The sequence below is a fragment of the Anolis sagrei genome, chromosome 5, assembly GCF_037176765.1.
Source record: "Anolis sagrei isolate rAnoSag1 chromosome 5, rAnoSag1.mat, whole genome shotgun sequence".
Classification (NCBI taxonomy): Eukaryota; Metazoa; Chordata; class Lepidosauria; order Squamata; family Dactyloidae; genus Anolis; species Anolis sagrei.
Window position 1 is genome coordinate 14251731 of NC_090025.1, and position 20765 is coordinate 14272495.

The 20765-nt window shown below is 41.3% G+C and overlaps 1 protein-coding gene across 5 annotated transcripts in view; it reads left to right on the forward strand.

The window, feature by feature from the left end:
- Positions 1-20765, forward strand: part of SEPTIN11 (septin 11) — a 165480-nt gene that overhangs the window by 73663 nt on the left and 71052 nt on the right. For all 5 annotated transcript variants that reach the window (XM_060779361.2, XM_067468568.1, XM_067468569.1 and 2 more), the window contains exons 3-4: positions 1807-2002; positions 14461-14647. In XM_060779361.2, the coding sequence (XP_060635344.1) occupies positions 1807-2002; positions 14461-14647 (383 nt within the window). The remainder of the gene's footprint in view (positions 1-1806; positions 2003-14460; positions 14648-20765) is intronic.

A 20765-nucleotide genomic window follows, 5' to 3' on the forward strand; every position in this document is an offset into this window, starting at 1 on the left:
TGCATCTATGGCAGGCATCCTCAAATAATTTATTTATTTGTCGTGTCAGGGCAACCAGTCAATTGTATTACATTTCTAACAAAACAAAACAGACAGACAAAATTTTTTTGCAAGTTTGGTAGTTGATTAAATGTCCTTTGACCAGTATCTGGCCACTTGGAGTGCTTCTGGTGTTGCTGCAAGAAGGCCCTCCATTGCGCATGTGGCAGGGCTCAGGTGGTCTGTGGTTTGCTCTTCTCCACATTCGCATGCCGTGGATTCCACTTTGTGGCCCCATTTCTTGAGGTTGGCTCTGCATCTCATGGTGCCAGAGCGCAGTCTGTTCAGCCCCTTCCAAGTCACCCAGTCTTCTGTGTGCCCAGGGGGGAGTCTCTCATTTGGTATCAGCCATTGATTGAGTTTCTGGGTTTGAGCCTGCCACATTTGGACTCTCGCTTGCTGAGGTGTTCCAGCGAGTGTCTCTAAAGGTCTTAGAAAACTATGTCTTGATTTAAGTCGTTGACGTGCTGGCTGATACCCAAACGGGATGAGCTGGAGATGTCTGCATCTCAACTGAAAGAGAAAAGAAGGAAATAATAATTATTATTATTTCCTGCTTTTCTCTTTCAGTTGAGATGCAGAGCAGCTCAAAGTATTACAAATGGTTAAGAGTCAAAGAAGATAAATTACATTTTTGGTTTACAGCTGGCCATTCTAGCAGGGGCATGCTGAGAGCTGTAATTTAAAACAGCAAAAAGTTCTACAAACTCTTAGTAGTGGGTAGCTATAGGCATCATCCCAGTTTACTCCAATAACTGTCCTCTGAGATGGACTAGCATCTAAATTGTTTCCTGTCAGGAAATTTTGAGAACACAGAAATACTGGACCACTCTAACAACCACCATGTCAAACTCCACAGAGAAGGCAATGAAACCCACAAGCATGTGGACAATTTGAACAGAAAGGAGGAAACTGTGAAAATGAACCAAAATCTGGCTACCAGTATTTTAAAAAAACTCTAAAATCAGGACAGTAAATCAAGAACAACACACACACAAACAGGGGAATTCCAGACAGGAAACAATCCAGGGCCAGCTAACACCTCCCAACAAAGGATTCTCCCAGGCAGCAGGCTATGAAGCTGCAAGGCCATTCAGTGCCAGTCAAGGTGACCAATTACAACATTCACACCTGCCTCAATCAGAGAAGAGTTCTGTCTCCCACCCTGGACATTATTCCACAGATATATAAACCTTACTTGTCTAGTTTCCAGCAGACCTCACAACCTCTGAGGGTGCCTACCATAAATGTGGGCAAAACATCAGGAGAGAATGCTTCTGGGAAATGGCCATACAGCCCAGAAAAATCACAGCAATCCATTGATTCCAGCCATGAAAGCCTTCAACAACACATTTGTAGTTTTGTAAGATATTTACCCTCCTCTGTCAGAGGGTTCTGGTGCCACATCAAACTATAAATCCCACGGTTTCATGGGATGGGGCTATGGCAGTTAAAGTTGTGTCAAACTGGGAAGCATCATTTCAGCTTTTTACAAGACCTCTCCAAGTAGGAGTTTTTGGAGCTCATTACAAGCCATTTTTGTTGATGAAAGCACACAATCAGAAAAGTCAGGTCTTTCCCTACACAGACTTATGCACATACTATAACTTAGCAGATTGTGAGGGTCTTATTCCCAAGCAATGCTTGGTGTTCCCTCCCTTTATATCTTTGGAATGAATGCTCCCTTCTGCCTAGTGACTATCCAGCTCTGAAACAAGGCGAGAAAGTCGAAGAGTTGACCATTGGTTTTGGATGTGTTTCTTTCAGGGGAAACCGGCATTGGCAAATCGACACTCATGGACACTCTCTTCAACACAAAGTTCGAAAGTGACCCAGCCACTCACAACGAACCTGGTGTGCGGTTGAAAGCAAGAAGTTACGAACTTCAGGAGAGCAACGTCCGGCTGAAGCTGACCATTGTGGATACAGTGGGATTTGGAGACCAGATCAACAAAGACGACAGGTAAGTGATACACATGCCATGTGCAGGATCCGATTATCTTGTTGGTTAGATACAAATAAAAAATGTAATTGTTGTATGTGGCAAGAGTTTTTGGTGGAAAGGTTCCATATTTGATAGGTCTCTGATTTTCAGGAAGAGATGTGGCAGTTCTTTTGAACATGTGATTTCATCATTTATTTATTTATTTACAGTATTTATATTCTGCCCTTCTCTCCCCAAAGGGGACTCAGGGTGGATCATAATGCACACATACACGCCAAACATTCAGTGCCATTTTTAGACATTCAAGACAGATAGAGATATTTCAGTATTTTCCAACTTTGGCGCCTGGAGGTTGTGTTCCATTCTGGCCACAGGGGGGAGCTGTCACTTCATCCACTATGACGCCGAGTCCTTTTGAGCATAGTATTTCCTCTTTGTTCTTTGATCACCGGCATTTTTATGGTGTCATAATATATCTCCCTGCTTTAAGCAATGCCTACTTTCTCTACTCATAGCTCAGCTGCTTTCGGACTGCTTAGGTGGACAGTAAGCTAGGCTTAACAGTCAGGTGCTCAATCTGCTTCGGGCTTCAAACATGCCACCTTCCTTTTGGCAGTGATCTATTGTTGCTGGCGATTAATCAGCTGGGCTAAAGCTGGGCCCAGCTTCATCATATCATGAAGTTACTTTATGATCTACCCAACATTGCCCAGATATTGGAGGGGCATATCAAGGAGCCCCCAGTGGCGCAGTGGGTTAAACTGCTGAGCTGCTGAGCATGCTGACTGAAAGGTCACAGGTTCGAATGCGGGGAGCAGGGTGAGCTCCCACTGTCAGCCCCATCTTCTGCCAACCTAGCAGTTAGAAAACATGCAAATGTGAGTAGATCAATAGGTACTGCTCCGGCGGGAAGTTAACGATGCTGCATGCAGTCATGCTGGCCACATGAACTTAGAGGTGTCTATGGACAATGCTGGCTCTTTGGCTTAGAAATGGAAATGAGCACAAACCCCCAAAGTCGGACACGACTGGACTTAATGTCAGGGGAAAACCTTTACCTTTACCTATCCAGGAAAAGGGGGGAATATATAGTGTTTATTTGGCATTTAAGTTGTTGCTCTTCCACAGGTAGTACAACAGGTTTCTCATTGTAGACATTAGGCAGATTTCCAAATCAGGCCTTTAGAAATGCATCACCTTGGATCCAAGAATGTGTCCCTGCTCTCTGTCCCCATCTATGCTTGAGAACATGAGAAGAGCACGAAACGACTGATATAAAAATAAACATATCACATACTTAAGCAATATTTTCAGGGATCTTGGTAAGACTTGCAGCATCAGCCATATAGCCATCTTATCCTCCTCTCTCAGTCTTGCAGCGGAGTCTTTGATAGAGATGCCAGGCTTTTAAAACTATGAATGATATGCCCACACCGACAAGCTCTCTCAAAGCAGTCGTATATTCGCAAGCCAAGAGAAAAAAAATGTCCCAAAGAAGCAGATGTTCCAAATGAGAGTGCATCTTGCTTCCTGGGTTGCTTAGCATCTGATTTAATTCAGCAAGAGCTGGCACTATTGTTTTCCATCATCTGTCAAGAAGATATCCCTTGCTAAAGACCGAACAAAGAGAGGGCTCACATTTCAGTTGGAGACCCATTATCTCTACTTTGCTTTTTCACAATTGGAGGCTTGTCCCAAACAGCATAATCTAAGCACATCAACTGCAATTAGTCTCCTGTCCTGGGGCTTATTGGCCTATTTTTGCAATTTCTTTTCCTCCTCCTTTTTTTTGCAGGAGGCTTTTCTCTACACTCAGAACAGGGCAAGCCTCGAGCTGTCAAAGCTCATCCCACATTCACTGTTGATGGAGGCTTTGTAGAACATCCATGTTAGTTCCAGCAGTTTTTGCAAGGAAAGAGAGCTGGAAAGAAGGCTGGGAGAGAAATACTAGGACTTTTTTTAGTGACTAACTCTGTTTTATGCATTCAGCAAGCCTTGTGTAGCTATGTAGTTTGCCCAGGGCTGCTTCACTCATGTTTATCATACCATCAGCCACAGATGTGTGGCTATTTTAAGCGGCAAGGCATGTGTATCCTGCCTCCAGAGATCGTTGTGGTAAACCAGTCCACACCTCATAAACTGCCATTTCATAAAATGCAGCAACTTTAGCTCCTGGTCTGTAGAGCAGATTTACTTCTCTTGTCTGCCCATAAGTTCAATTTCGACATATGTTTCTGTCCATGTATTGATTCATAATATTTGATTGGTACAGGGAGTTTGCCTATGTTGTTAGTATGTTGTCTTTACTCCAAAGCCAACTGAACATTAGGAAGAACTTTCTGACTGTGAGAGCCGTTCAGCAGTGGAACTCTCTGCCCCGGAGTGTGGTGGAGGCTCCTTCTTTGGAAGCTTTTAAGCAGAGGCTGGATGGCCATTTGTCAGGGGTGATTTGAATGCAATATTCCTGCTTCTTGGCAGAATGGGGTTGGACTGGATGGCCCATGAGGTCTCTTCCAACTCTATGATTCTATGATTCTATGATTCTATGATTCTAACTGTTGTTGACTGGTATTAGGGTCCAGTTGCATTGCTCTTTATTTTGCTTTGGTATAATATTTTGGAAAATGGAAATCATAATCTTTTTGGAGATTTTATGATCTTTGGAAAGGAATGACCTTGTTAGAAGTCATAACTTTTTGAAAAATAATGCCTTAACCTCTTGGTAAAAGCATGACCTGTTATAGTCATTACCTTTTGGGAAAATGGCATTCACCAGCATTCATACACACACACACACACACACACACACACACAGAGCAGAGTTTCAGAATAGTTCTTTTTTTAGTTACCCCAAAACAACTGTTATTGCTGTTCATTCGTTCAGTCATCTCCGCCTCTTTGTGACCTCATGGACCAGCCCACGCCAGAGCTCCCTGTCGGCCGTCACCACCCCCAGCTCCTTCAAGGTCAGTCCAGTCACTTCAAGGATGCCATCCATCCATCTTGCCCTTGGTCGGCCCCTCTTCCTTTTACCTTCCATTTTCCCCAGCATCATTGTCTTCTCTAGGCTTTGCTGTCGCCTCATGATGTGGCCAAAGTACTTCAACTTTGTCTCAAGTATCCTTCCCTCCAATGAGCAGTCGGGCTTTATTTCCTGGAGGATGGACTGGTTGGATCTTCTCGCAGTCCAAGGCACTCTCAGAACTTTCCTCCAACACCACAGTTCAAAAGTATCTACTCTCCCTTAAAATATATTTGCCTTTAAATCATGCTCTCAAGAGACAAAATTAAGTAGATTTCTTTAAAAGTAACATAGTTGGTTTACTCACAAACTTAATGTATTCAGCATGCAAGTGCTTTGCTTATCAATCCAATTACAAATAGGATTTGAAGTAGTTTCTCTGTGTAGGTAACACAGGGTATCTTTCTTAGAATCAATAGTCCAAAGCATTTCTCTGTTCTGAGAGTCTAATAGAGTCTCTGTCTAATCTGAAAGTCCAATGAAGTCTAATGGTTTCTGTACAGCATACTATTCCTATGTACTGAAGCATAAGCATAACTATTTCTAATGTGGAGTCTGAGTCCTGAACAAGCCCAGACCTGATCACATGGTCTGCAGCTCCTCCCACAAGGTGAAATTGCATTCCAATACACTCATATATAATACAATAAGCAATCTAAATTATATACATAACAAATAACTAGTGGAGACTTGAGGAGGTTGCTATTTCCAACATAATATATTGCTATTTCCAATTTCTTTTCCAGAGGTGGAGTGTTTAGCAGGAAAGCACCACAGTATAGTGAGAACCAGACCTAAACCACCATTGAGTCACACTGGAACACTTTGAGATTCCTAGAAAAGTGTTCTCTTCAGTTAAAAAAATAGTTTTCTTAATTGTGTTTTTTTCTCACTTTTGTGAGGGTCTTGGGCCCCTAACCTCATTAATGTGGAGAGCTGAATGGATCTCTTTCTCCCTGGAAAAGTAAGAGGAGTGGCTGGGATAGTGGTGTACTACGATCATTATTAAGTACGTAGATGTTGTGAATATGGAAGAGTTTGGGATGAGCAAATCCAATTAATTGTCCCGTATTCACAATTGGTACTTAATCATGATTGTGATGCTATTACCATGATTGTAACTCTTTCCGCCCCCCAAATTGCTTTATTCAGTATCAAGAGCCTGGAGAGATCTATTCTAGTGGCAGCTGGAGTGTGGATGAATGACATTTCTGTCAAGTTTGATGGGTTCAGACCAGAAGTGATTATTTAATAAATAACATTAAGAAAGAGTACAGCCACACTGCAAATTGATCACACTTTAGTTACCATTGTTTTGTCCTATATAATTGTGGAATTTCTAGTCTGGTAACTACTAGAGATATATTTCAATAAAGATTCTACATACTTCACCAAACTACAAACCCCAGCATTTCATAGAAAACTAAGGTCATTGAAATGGGTTCAGACTTCTACAGTTGCAGAGTGTAAACACCTTCTAGGTAGCTGATACAGAATACTGGTTGTTAAGCTTGTGCATTTTGGCTGAACTTGGATCCGTTTCTGCTGGACAGATTCCAATAGACCCTTGTATCCATTTTCATGCACCTCCTGAAAACAGAAGGGTAGCCAAATAGCCGTTTACATTTCTCAGCCAAAAAATGCGCCTAGATCCGGTCCTTTGGCAGAATTGGGGAACTTGTGATGCTCCCCTTTCCATTCCTGGGACCCTTTCATTTTTTCCCTTCAAGGGAGCCTGGGTTTCAGCAATGAGGTGAAGGAAGCAGACACAATTTGCGTAAGACACATCATGCTATTTTTCTATTCCTATTGGCTCAACATGTAGGCCTCACAGGGAAACCGTGTGCGAGCACACACGCTAGCCTCTTTGCATGTGATGCCGAATAGGGGAGGAGGAGCCATGATTGGCGGCCATGTGGTCCTGTAACAGACAAAAAAATGTGATGACTGGGCCCTTGCCTTTGCGGCCATCTGACCAAGCCAAACAAGCCAGATTGGCTGAAGGAAAATGGCTAAAACAGATCCATGCACAAGCCTACTGGCCATTATGCTTATTGTTAGGAGATGAGGGTGATTTGCTCAAGGACAGCTGATGGCTAGAATGTGTAGACAGTTCTATAGCCTGGTCAAAACAGTTCCTCATGCTCCATGTTTTTCAGAGGACCTGCTTTTATTTTGCAAGTAAATTGTTTTGAAATTTCTGCAGTACAGGCTATGCACAATGGACAAATAGAACAGTATAATGCAGTATAATGCCGTGCATTGCCCTTTTGTGATGTTTTATATAACCCCATGAAGAAGAACTACAGACTATCCACAGGCCAAAACATGTCGGGCTTTTTAGCTAATGAAAGGGTTTTTTTCGGCATCTTGGCCACATCTCCTTTTTTCTTGTGCAAATTTATATGGTAGACTTTCAAATCCGGTTTCACCCATAGCGCTCTTTCTGAAGACACACATCCTGCAGAAACTAAAGAAATCAGAGTTTTCTTTCAACTAAAATCAGAATTTGTAGTGTGGCTGTACCAAAAGTCTTCATTTTGCTGACTTTTGTCCAGCAGCAAAGCTATTTTAATGACTTCATCTAAATTTTCCTAAATAAGGAAGGAGACTTTACCCAGGAATTCTTGGAATGTGCTGCTCGAAGGGAAAAATTCCAAGGATGTCTGTTTTTAAACCCACTGAAACTGAATCGTGTTGGTTTCCATGGAGGTTGGTGGTGGGATAGTGTAATCACCACAGGGGCTTTTAATGGTCCCAGACCCAGAGCCTGATATCTCACGGTAATGACTGTTTACATTTTTATTTCTCTAAGGAGTAAAGCCATTCCTTGTTTATTCTAACAAAATTCCTGAGCAATTGGTTAGGCAGAAAGAAAGTGAGTGACCCTAACCATCCCATGAGCTTAATGACTGAGTAAAATGGTTTGAAACTAGATTTTGAGTATCTAATGTGAGACAATCTGTAGCGATACCCGTATGACATTTTACTGTTATTGTTTTGGAAAGACTCCTATCTGATACCATGGAGAGCCATTGCTAGCAGACAGTACTGGGCTCAGTTGGCCTTAGACCAACAATGAGTCTACGCTGCCATGTAAAATCCAGATTATCTGCTTTGAACTGGATTATACAACAGTGTAGACTCACATAATCCAGTTCAAAGCAGATAATGTGGATTACCTGCTTTGATAACCTGGATTATATGGCAGTGTAGAAGGGGCCTAAGACAGCTATAGATGTCTTCAGAAACAGGCATCTCTTTGAACCAACTTTGTTTGAATATTGAACTATAACTCTGGAAACCAAGGTTCAAACTCCTGGTTCAGCCATAAAACCCATTGTGTGACCCCTGGGCAAGTCATGCACTCTCAGCCCCAGAAAATCCATTGATAGGTTTGCTTTAAGGTCACCATAAGTTGGAAATGACTTGAAGGCACATAAAAGCAAAAGGAGCAATTGCAGATATGAGTGCCTCTCTTTCGCTTTGTAGTGTCTGTGTTGTATGTTACAAATTTTTATGAATTTTGGAAGAAATACAGTGACTAGAATTCTAATTTTTGAATTCATTTATTTCTTTATCTATTTATTTTATTGCATTTCTGAATCCCTGGGAGGATTCACAGTGGTGTACAACATGACAAAATGGCAAAAATGCAATTCCAAACACACACACACACACACACATGCAATACATAACATAACTATGTCAATCTATATATATATATAAATGCTCTGTGCATAATGAGTACCTTAAAAACAAAAGGACCAATGAACGAAATCACACCACATTTGGCAACAAAACATCTCACAACACAAGGAGTGACCATCACTCAAAAAATTGTCATTTGGGAGTTGTAGTTGCTGGGATTTATAGTTCACCTACAATCAAAGAGCATTCTGAACTCCACCAATGCTGGAGTTGAACCAAACTTGGCACACAGAACTCCCATGACCAACAGCAAGTACTGGAAGGGTTTGGTGGGCATTGACCTTGAGTTTGGGAGTTGTAGTTCACCTACATCCAGAGAGCACTGTGGACTCAAACAATGATGCATCGGGACCAAACTTGACACAAATATTCCATATGCCTAAATATGAACACAGATGGAGTTTTGGGGAAATAGACCTTGACATTTGGGATTTGTAGTTGCTGGGATTTATAGTTCACCTACAATCAAGGAGCATTCTGAACCCCACCAACGATGGAATTGGGCCAAACATCCCACAAAGAATTTCCATGACCAACAGAAAATACTGTGTTTTCTCATGGTCTTTGGCGATCCTTCTGACCCCCCCCCCCCCCGGGTGACCCCCCCCCCCCAGGTCTTGGCTTCCCTGGTTGAGAAATGCTGCCTTAAGGTCATCCAGTCCAACTTCCTTCCCTAGGGCAAGAAAACATAATCAAACCCCTCCTGACAAAGGGCCATCCAGCCATTCACACACACACATATGTATATGACAGATGCAGTATCCTAGATTTGGAAGGGACCACTAAAGAAGGACAATGATATGTTGCATGTTCCAGAGTAGGCAAACCAGACTATCTCCACATCAACATGGGCAAAGAAACAGCAAGAAATAATGTTTATCCACAAGCATAAAGACATTACATCTATTAGAAACCAAGACTTTCTCATTACTTTATTTTCCAGATCACCAGACTGGGCCACAGCAACGCGTGGCAGGGGACCACTAGCAACATATAAATGTGAATTAAAACTATTAAAAATGATACAAAGACACATCATAACATGAAAATAAAATCTATGAGACATTGCACCAGTCCCATGGTTATCATTTAGCTGATTTAGTAATGCCATCACTCGCAGAATGCCTGCTTGCATAGCCAGGTTTTAAGTTTTTTTCTGAGCACCAGGAGGGATGGGGCCAATCTAATTTTACTGGGGAGAGAGTTCCACAACCGAGGGGCCACCACCTAGAAGGCCCTGTCTCTCATTCCCACTAATCGCACCTGTGACAGTGGCGGGACCTAGAGCAGCACCTCCCTGGCCGATCTTAATGCTCGAACTAGTTCATAAAGGGAGATTACATTTGAACAGGTAAGCTGGGCCAGAACTGTTCAGGGATTTATAGGCTAAAGCCAGCACTTTGAATTGTGCTCGGTAGCAGCTCTCATGAATTGCAGCTCTCATGTTCTTGAAAGAGCAAGTTTCTAGGTTTCATGTATCAATCATGCCTGCTGATTGTGCAGAGTCCAGAAGGGCTTCTGAACAAGATTCCCAATTATTAGTATTGGAACTTCAGTGCTCCACGTAGCTTCATATTTTTCCCCATGATTACTAAAATGTGAATAGTTACATGCAGGTGCAAATCATGACTTCTGCTTTGTCTCCTATGTCTAGACCAGGCATGGGCAAACTTCAGCCCTCCAGGTGTTTTGGACTTCAACTTTCACAATTCCTAACAGCCGGTAGGCTGTTAGGAATTGTGTGAGTTGAAGTCCAAAACACTTGGAGGGCCCAAGTTTGCCCATGCCTGGTCTAGAATAAGCCAGGCTTTCTAATACCTTGAAATGATTAAGACCACTTATTTGGTAGGTAAAGGTTTTCCCCTGACATTAAGTCCAGTCATGTCCAACTCTGGGGTGTGGTGCTCATCTCCATTTCTAAGCCAAAGAGTCCCCATGGAGCCCCCAGTGGCGCAGTGGGTTAAACCCCTGTGCCGTCAGGACTGTAGATCGACAGGTCACAGGTTCAAATCCGGGGAGAGGCGGATGAGCTCTCTCTATCAGTTCCAGCTCCTCATACGGGGACATGAGAGAAGCCTCCCACAAGGATGATAAAAAAATCAAATCATCCAGGCATTCCCTGGGCAACTTCCTTGCAGACAGCCAATTCTCTCACACCAGAAGTGACTTGCAGTTTCTCAAGTCGCTTCTGACACGACAAAAAAAAACCTTCCCACTGGAGCAGTACCTAATTATCTACTCACATTTGCATCTTTTCAAAATGCTAGGTTGACACTTATTTGGATCGTGAACAATACCTAACTTTGGATTGTACAACATAGCACAATTTTTTATTTATTGAGTCTGGTCAGATGTGTGGTCACATCACTTATAATTTTGACTTGGGGTGTTTTCTGGATATGGGATCTTACACATTATGCTGCTACAAGAAGCCTTCTTTCCAGAATGCAATTGGCTGCCTTGATGCAATTGCTCTAGCAATTTTTTTAACGATACCAGCAGCAATTATATCGTTATTTCTGAGCCTCTGTCATTTAAGAATAAAATCTTTGATATGTTGACCTCATTTTCCATGTATAATATTTCCGTCACTTTTGAAATGAGCAGGCTGCAAACCCCTGTAGAGAGGAGTATTGGCTGTTTTTAATTCACCCTACATTGTACAAATGGGATGTGTGATCACCAAGCAATCAATCATAGAATCATAGAGTTGGAAGAGACCTCGTGGGCCATCGAGTCCAACCCCCTGCCAAGAAGCAGGAAAATTGCATTCCAAGCACCTCCGACAGATGGCCATCCAGCCTCTGTTTAAAAGCCTCCAAAGAAGGAGCCTCCACCACACTCCGGGGCAGAGAGTTCCACTGCTGAACGGCTCTCACAGTCAGGAAGTTCTTCCTAATGTTTAGATGGAATCTCCTTTCTTGTAGTTTGAAGTCATTGTTCCATCTCCAGAGTAGCAGAAAACAAGCTTGCTTCCTCCTCCCTGTGGCTTCCTCTCACATATTTATACATGGTTATCATGTCTCCTCTCAGCCTTCCCTTCTTCTGGCTAAACATGCCCAGCTCTTTAAGCCGCTCCCCATAGAGCTTGTTCTCCAGTGCCGTGATCATTTTATTTACACTTCTCTGGACTCATTCCAGCTTATCAACATCTCCCTTCAATTGTGGCCCAGAATTGGACACAATATTCCAGGTGTGGTCTAACCAAAGCAGAATAGAGGGGTAGCATGACTTCCCTAGATTTAGACACTATATTCCAATTGATGCAGGCCAAAATCCTATTGGCTTTTTTTGCCACCGCATCACATTGTTGACTCATGTTTAACTTGTTGTCCACAAGGAACCCAAGATCTTTTTCACACGTACTGCTCTCGAGCCATGTTTCCTCCTTTCTGTATCTTTGCATTTCATTTTTTCTGCCTAAGTGGGGTATCATGGCAACTCCTGGCTCATAATGGACTATTAGAGAAAGAGTTCATCTTCAGTGGGAAAAGCAACTGTGAATTGTATTTGTGGAAAAGTACAGAATTGAGAAGACAGTCAGCAAGCAACTATGTGCCCTTGCTCTCAAGCCAACCTTTTCTAAGAGGCTCTTTAGAAGTAGATGTGGGATGCTGGCACATAATATAGAAGCCCTTGACTTTTGTCTGTCTCTTGTTGAGGAACTGCCTAGTATAGGTTGGATGGGCTTTAGTTTTCAATCACGTTAATGCCAGCCATATATGAGGTGTCAAGAGCCCATTATGTGACACATATTGTATCAGTTTGAATGAACCCTTTTAGCTTCCCACCACCTTGACTTGAATTTTCCTTGACTACACAAGATCGAAGCCAAGTGTGTATGTGTGTGGGAAGACGTATACAGTCAAGGAGTTTAGGACAAACACAGCTGCTTGTTGCCCGTTACTTCAATGTATACATCATTACACAGATACATACTCACATGGAAACTCACAGTATGTTTCAATGATGTGTGGGCGATACAGGACTGATCTTGTGAGCGTGTGGTTGTATTAAAGAGGAACAAGAGATTTGCACATCCAAAATAATCACTCCTCACCATGCTTGGTTGTAGGCCAGCCTTAGATATTAGGGGTGTGCATAATTTGATTTTTAAATTTGTATTTTGAATCAAATTTGTTAAATTTGTGCATAGATAAAGGTAAAGGTTTTCCCCTGACATTAAGTCCAGTCGTGTCCGAGTCTGGGGTGTGGTGCTCATCTCCATTTCTAAGCTGAAGAGCCGGCGTTGTCCGTAGACACCTCCTAGGTCATGTGGCCAGCATGACTGCATGGAGCGCCATTACCTTCCCGCCTATTGATCTAATCACATTTGCATGTTTTCAAACTGCTAGGTTGGCAGAAGCTGGGGATGACAGCGGGAGCTCATGCTGCTCCCTGGATTTGAACCTGTGACCTCTAAAATTTGTGCATATGAATTTGTACATACAAATTGATATTAGAAACATACAGGAAAGGTGGGGGATTTAGAATTTTTTTGTGCCAGGAGTAAATTGAGAAACTGCAAGTGGCTTCTGGTGTGAGAGAATTGGTTGTAAGGATGTTGCTCGGGGGACGCTGGGATGTTTTGTGGGAGGCTTCTCTCATGTCCCCACCTAGAGAACTGGATCTGACAGAGGGAGCTCATCCATGCTCTCCCTGGATTCAAATCTCTGACCTGTTGGTCTTCAAGGGTTTAACCCATTCACCACTCATTTTCATTAAGCTTCTGTAACATTTGGATGCCTCCCAAGATCAATGTAATTTTCAGTATAAGCATTAAACAACTTTGGTAAAGCCAAGAGATCATAAAGTGCTTTAAAAAATCCAATCTTTTTTCTTTGGCCCAGTCACCATAAGGAAGGCACTGTGAGCGGGACTAAAGTTAATGGGTGGGAGACCGAGAACACAGCAATCTTAAATGTAGTTTGGGAAGGCAAGAAGATGTAAAAGGCCCTGCCCTAAACTACATTTCCCAGAATGCAATGCTTAGCACCGGGCTGCAGCAGCCAGCCGTTTAGAGTCAGTTTAGTAATAATAAAGAAAATTATTGAATTTTTAAAGAGGACTAAAGTAAGTAGTAGTATAAATCTGTGCTAAGTTGAAGTTATGTGGTTGACAGACAGACATTACAGGGAATTGCTGTTGCCACATTTTGGGGCAGATAAATTGTTTTTAAAATTCCCAAAAAACTGTAGATGTGTGAATCTTTCTGAAACTTCTGGGAATTGATACTCTGGTTATCTTGTGCATTGCATATAAAATTCAAATAGATAGTTCTTGTAGTGTATATTTTGAAAAATATTGTTTATAAAAACTTTGAAAATTCCCCAAAAATCCGTGGATAAGTGAAATGTTCTGAATTTTGGTAGGCCAGCAGTGGTAAATGTGTTCTACCATTGTAGTAAGTTTCACACCAATAGTTGTAAAAATTAGGGAGAAAAAAAGCCCCTGAAGTTTCCCCAATTATAGTAATTTAATGATGCGCATGAGCAATTATTGTAACAAAATAGCAACAAAATTTCATTACTCTTGTTATAGTAACAATTTTTTCACAAACTATTCTTTAGAAACACTTTAGAAACAAAGTAGCAGCAGCACTCAGTTTTGCAATGATTTTTGAGCCATTTTTAAAATCAATCACACACACCTCTGACTCAGATTGACATAATGGCTAATTACCATAAGTAAAATCCTGCAAACAATGGCAGTGGCTACTTGATCTGAATTTCTTGTGTTTCAGCTACAAGCCCATTGTGGAGTACATCGATGCCCAGTTTGAAGCCTACCTTCAGGAGGAGCTGAAGATCAAGCGCTCCTTGTTTAATTATCACGACTCCCGGATCCATGCGTGCTTGTACTTCATCGCACCCACTGGTCACTCTCTGAAATCCCTTGATCTGGTCACCATGAAGAAGCTGGACAGCAAGGTACACCACGATTCACTGTTTTTAGCTTGCCAGTCATCACACAATAGTATTGGGAAGACGGATTTTGGTTCTGGGAAATTAGGTCTTCCCTGTGAATGACCAACTGCTTGAGACCTTCATGGCTGAAAGATAGACTTTCCTTGGAAATACAGGACTCTGATATAGTAATAATTCAGTGATGATACGATACCATGGCTCAATGCTGTTGCATTGAGGCAAAGTTAAAGTGATGTCAGACTGGATCAATTCTACAGTGTAGATGCATTCTTGGTGTGCTAGTTCAAATTTGTTATTCTCTCCTGCAATTATATGTGGTTCAGTGTAGGGCTTTATTATCATATTTGTTTGCTGAAAACCATACATGCTTACCTCCCCATCTTGTACAAAGAAATAACTTTTCAAGACTGTAACTCCCAGAATAATCCAAGTTTTTAGCTTTGCTAGCCAGAGCAGTGGTTCTCAACCTTCCTGATGCCATGACCCCTTAGTACAGTTCCTCATGTTGTGGTGACCCCCAACCATAACATTATTTTCATTGCTACTTCATAACTGTAATTTTGCTACTGTTACGAATTGTAATGTAAATATCTGATATGCAAGATGTATTTTCATTCACTGGACCAAATTTGGCACAAATACCCAATACATCCAAATTTGAATACTGGTGCAGTTGGGGGGGTTGGTTATGTCATTTTGGAGTTGTAGTTGCTGGGATTTATAGTTCACCTACAATCAAAGAGCATTCCAAACTCCACAAATGATGGAATTGAACCAAACTTAGAATGCAGAACTCCAATGGCCAACAGAAAATACTGGAGAGATTTGGTGCGCATTGCCTTTGAGTTTTGGAGTTGTGGTTCACCTACATTCATAGAGCACTGTGGACTAACTGGAGCAGTGGTTCTCAACTTTCCCAATGCCGTGACCCCTTAATACAGTTCCTCATGTTGTGGTGACCCCCAACCACAACATTATTTTCATTGCTACTTCAGAACTGTAACTTTGCTACTGTTACAAATCGTAATGTAAATATCTGATATGCAGGATGTGTAAATATCTGATATGCAGGATTCACTGGACCAAATTTGGCACAAATACCCAATACATCCAAATTTGAATACTGGGATGTTGGGGGGGGGGGGGTTGATTATGTTATTTGGGATTTATAGTTCACCTACAATCAAAGGGTATTCCGAACTCCACCAATGATGGAATTGAACCAAACTTGGAACACAGAACTCCCATGACCAACAGAAAATACTGGAAAGATTTGATGGGCATTGACTTTGAGTTTTGGAGTTGTGGTTCACCTATATTCATAGAGCACTGTGGACTCAAACAATGATGGATCTGGACCAAACTTGGCAAGAATACTCAATATGCCCATATATGTACACTGGTGGTGTTTGGGGAAAATAGACCTTGACATTTGGAAATTGTAGTTGCTGGGATTTATAGTTCACCTACAATCAAAGAGCATTCTGAACCGCATCAGCGATAGAATTGGGCCAAACTTCCCACACAAAACCTTCATGACCAACAGAAAATACTATGTTTTCTGGTGGTCCTTAGCGACCCCTGTGACACCCTCTTGCAGCACCCAGGTTGAGAAACGCTTAGCCAGAAGGTAAAGCCCCAAAATTCACTTTTCTAAGCTTTGAAACAAAAAGGGGAGAAGAGAATGAATGGTTTATGTTCTTTGGAAAGTAGGGTGGGAGAAAAATGCATGTTGCTGTTTTTTAATGTTCTGCTGCCAGATTCCCGAAGTCTCACTCAGCTGTTTGTAAACATGGGGCAAAAGCAAACGGTTCTTCACTCCACAAATAATTAACTTCTATGGAATTCAGTGTCACGAGATATGATGGCTTTCACTGTCTTAAAAGAACACATTGAATTTATGAGCAGTGAATCTTTCTGTGGCATACTCATGACACTGAAATGTAAATCCATGCTTTAAATCAATCACACAAGCATGCACACAGAAAGTTTATTGCAGTTTAGGAATTTACCATTGTATATAGTTGAAACTCAACAAATAAATCATTATAGTATTGTGGAATGTAAAACTTTTCCATGGTCCATCAAATGTTGGGACATTTTGTATACAGCCTTTAAACTTTGCAATGCACAGCTGCAAAAGTTAGGAAATGTCTACACTGCAGTATTATAACAATGTGATACTACATTAAGTGTAGTATCTCCACCCCATGGATTCCTGGGATTTGTAGTTTGCAAAGTCATCAACCAAAGAGTGATAGTGCTTTTTCAAACTACAAATCACAGGATTCTATAGAATAGAGCCATGGAAGTGCTCAGAAACCATTTAAATCTGTGTATCCATCTCAAAGTCAAGAGTGGAGTTAAGATGGTCATTGCATCATGTTCACGCCGTGTTTATATGCATTTCTGAAAGCATCTGGTTCTCTGCTGTGATAAACAAGATGCTGGATTAGAGGACTTCTTTTGTAATTTGTGCATCTAGTCAAGATGCCGATCCCAAACTGAATAGTTTAATGCCGGTAATAGTTTTTGCTGATATTACGGTATGATTGCACTTTACTTTTTATGCACTATGGTTCCACTTTAAATGCCATGACAACGTTCTTTGAAATGCTGGGATTTGCATTTTCAGTAGAGGAAATTGTTATTCTCAGTTGGAGAATTAGGACTTTATCACATTGGGATATACTCCATTTCTAAGACTCCTTGAGCACAGTTCCAAAAGGGTCCTATCACATTATGTTTGTCCCATTCTATCATTAATCCATTGGAATCTGTCTGCAAAACATTGTAGAAACAGAGTACAGTAGAGTTTTGCTTATCTGACATAAATGGGCCAGCAGAACGTCGGATAAACAAAAATGTCAGATAATATGGAGTCTTCTACTATTACCCATCCGATGCGGCGCTAGACAACTAGAATACTAACCACAGGGACTCAAAAAGTTAAGGCAAGGCAATGCCTCATGGCTAGAGCAGCCCAACAGGAAGTGCCCGGATATGGAACAGGAGTGTGGAAATCACAGAGGGAAGGAGGGAGGACGTTTCCGCTTCCGGTCCTTCCTCCCCCCCCCCTTCCTCCCTCCTCCTCCTCCTCCTTTTCTTGCCCTTTTCACTTACTGAGAATGGAGAGAGAGTTGGGGAGCACTCCTTGAATTGAAGGGGAAATGCTGGAGGAAAAGGGGGACGTCGGATAAGACAGAATGTCGGATAAGCGAAGGTCAGATAAGCAAGACTCTGCTGTAATTGCACATGGGATTCTAGTTGTGTTTTTTATTAACTGCAATTTTATATGTTACTGAAGCTCTGTTTTTATACGTGATCATACAATCGGTGTGCATTCCGTCAGCTAGAATGTGCTTACTTATCATCCTTCCAATAATAATAGAATAAAATAATAAATGCAATAAAAATAATAAGTGAGTAAAATAATGTAAATGTGATGATGATGATGATGATGATGATGAATAGAGTAAAATAATAAATTTAATAATAATAATAGAGAAAAATAATAAATATAATAATAAGAGCCCCCGGTGGCACAGTGGCTTAAACCGCTGAGCTGCTGAACTTCCTGACCAAAATGTCACAGGTTCGAATCTGGAGAGCGGTGTGAGCTCCTGCTGTTAGCCCCAGCTTCTGCCATAAGCAGTTCAAAAACATGCAAGTGCGAGTAGATAAAGAGATACCACTTCTGCGAGAAGGTAATGGTGCTCGATGCAGTCATGATGGCCTCATGACCTTGGAGGTGTCTATGGACAATGCCGGCTTTTCAGCTTAGAAATGGAGATGAGCACCAACCCCTAGAGTCGGACATGGCTGAACTTAATGTCAGGTGGAAACCTTTACCTTTACCTAATATTACTAGATTAAAATAATAAATGTAATAACAATTATAATAGAGTAAAATAATAAATGTAATAAAATAATAGAGTAAAATAATGTAAATATAATAATAGTAAAATAATAAATGTAATAACAACAATAAACAACAACAACAACAACAATAATAATAATAACAGAGTAAAATAATAAATAACTTTGACTTGAGTATAAGCTGAGGGGGGGTTTTTCATCCTAAAAAAAGGGCTGAAAACCCAGTTTATACTCAAGTACTTGAATGTTGATTTGTGGCACTGAGGACCAAGGTTTGCATCTCTGCTCATCCATGAAAGCAATTCTGGACAAGCCATATATTCTTAGCCTTAGAAAGCCTTGTGATATGGTTACCTTACGAGTGCCATGAATTGGAAACAAAGACAAACAACAACAATAAAATTAAGTTGAAAAAACGCAACTTAATTTGACACATAATGGTTTTGTTTAAAGTTAGAAACTCTGCTGAGAGTAAGGGCCATGCTTCACAGCAAGTTAACTTAAACTACAGGTACCTCTTAAACAGGACATTCGATTTTTGATTATTGTAGCAATAAGTTTGAAGCCGCACTCGCGCTACCAGAACTATTTCTTGACAAAAATAATTTCAATATCTTGACTACCTTAATTCACCTAGTACATTTGCCTCTGTTCCCATGAGATTTGCACAGTTTTGGCACCAATGTTGGCCTTTCCGCCAAATAAGGATTAGCAACATCCTCAGGAAAGGACAAGTTTATATAATATAAGAGGATTTCCAGGTACTGTCTGTAGTGAAGAATCCCTTCATTTTCTGGGTCAATTAATTTCATCCCTACCTTATACGCTTCTCTTTTTATGGAATGGGATTGCTCCTGATTAGACCTCAGTCTTGCTGCTTGTGCTTTTCTTTTTCTACTCATTCAAGTTATACAACTCATAAAACTAGAGGAAAATCCATCTCATAGCCTTGGAAGTCTCACTGTCATGATTCACACATAATAATACTACAAGATTTTTTTTCCAGTGGCTTTTTATGCATCTCCCTTTGTTCATTTGGAAGAAAATTCTACAAAGCTCAGCATTATTTCACAAAGTTAGCAGAGCAACAGCTGCTTTGATCTCATCATTTCTCAGCCACTGTTCAGCTCTTATTCCCAGTCTATATCAGGGTCATGGTGGCACAGCAGGCTAAACCGCTAAGCTGCAGAACTTGCTGACCAGAAGGTCAGCAGTTTGAATCCATGGGATGGAGAGAGCTCCCGCTGTTAGCCCCAGCTTCTGCCAATCTAGCAGTTCGAAAACATGCAAATGTGAGTAGATCAATAGGTACCGCTTCAGCGGGAATGTAATAGTGCTCCATGCAGTCATGCTGGCCACATCTATGGTACGCTGGCTCTTTGGCTTAGAGATGAGCACCACTCCCCAAAGTTGGACTCAACTAGACTTATTTATTTATTTACAGTATTTATATTCCGCCTTTCTCACCCCATAGGGGACTCAGGGCGGATTACAATGTACATATACATGGCAGACGTCCAATGCCATAGACACACAACATATATAGACAGACACTCTGAGGCTATTTAACATTTCAGCTTTCCATGAGGGTATTCTGGCCACCAGGGGAGCTGTTGCTTCACCGTCCATTTGTGACACTGATAAAGTACTTCCTCATTCTTTGCATGCTTGCTGGATATTTTTATGACCTCGTAAATTAGTTAAATTAACCTCCCCATATAAGTGGTACCTGAATTTCCTATTTGACAGATGCAATTGTCTTTCGGGCTGCAAAGGTCGACAGCAAGCTACACAAACTGGTCGGAAGCTCATTCCAACCCGGGCTGGCTTCGAACTCATGACCTTTTGGTCAGTACTGATCTTAATGCAGCTGACTCACAGCCAGCTGCGCCACAGTCCCCGTGCTTTACTTTTTATATCAGGGATATTAATCTAAAGATTATTTAATATGTGTTTACCAAAAGATACCTTTTTGCTTTCTCCTATCGTAATGAAAAACTGTGGTTTGCCATGATGTGAGCAAACTCATGGAAGCTTCAAACTCATGTTTTTTCCTCATAGACCATGTATGTGGTCATGACAAAACAAGAAGCCTTTGCTTATGTTGTTAACTAACCGTAGTTTATCATTATGTCCAGACTCAGACAGACTTTGACTAATGGCTTATTCTTTGTTTATGTAGCTGACTTGTTTCAATATCCCATGGTTAAGATTAATTTCATTTCGGGATCCAAATATAATA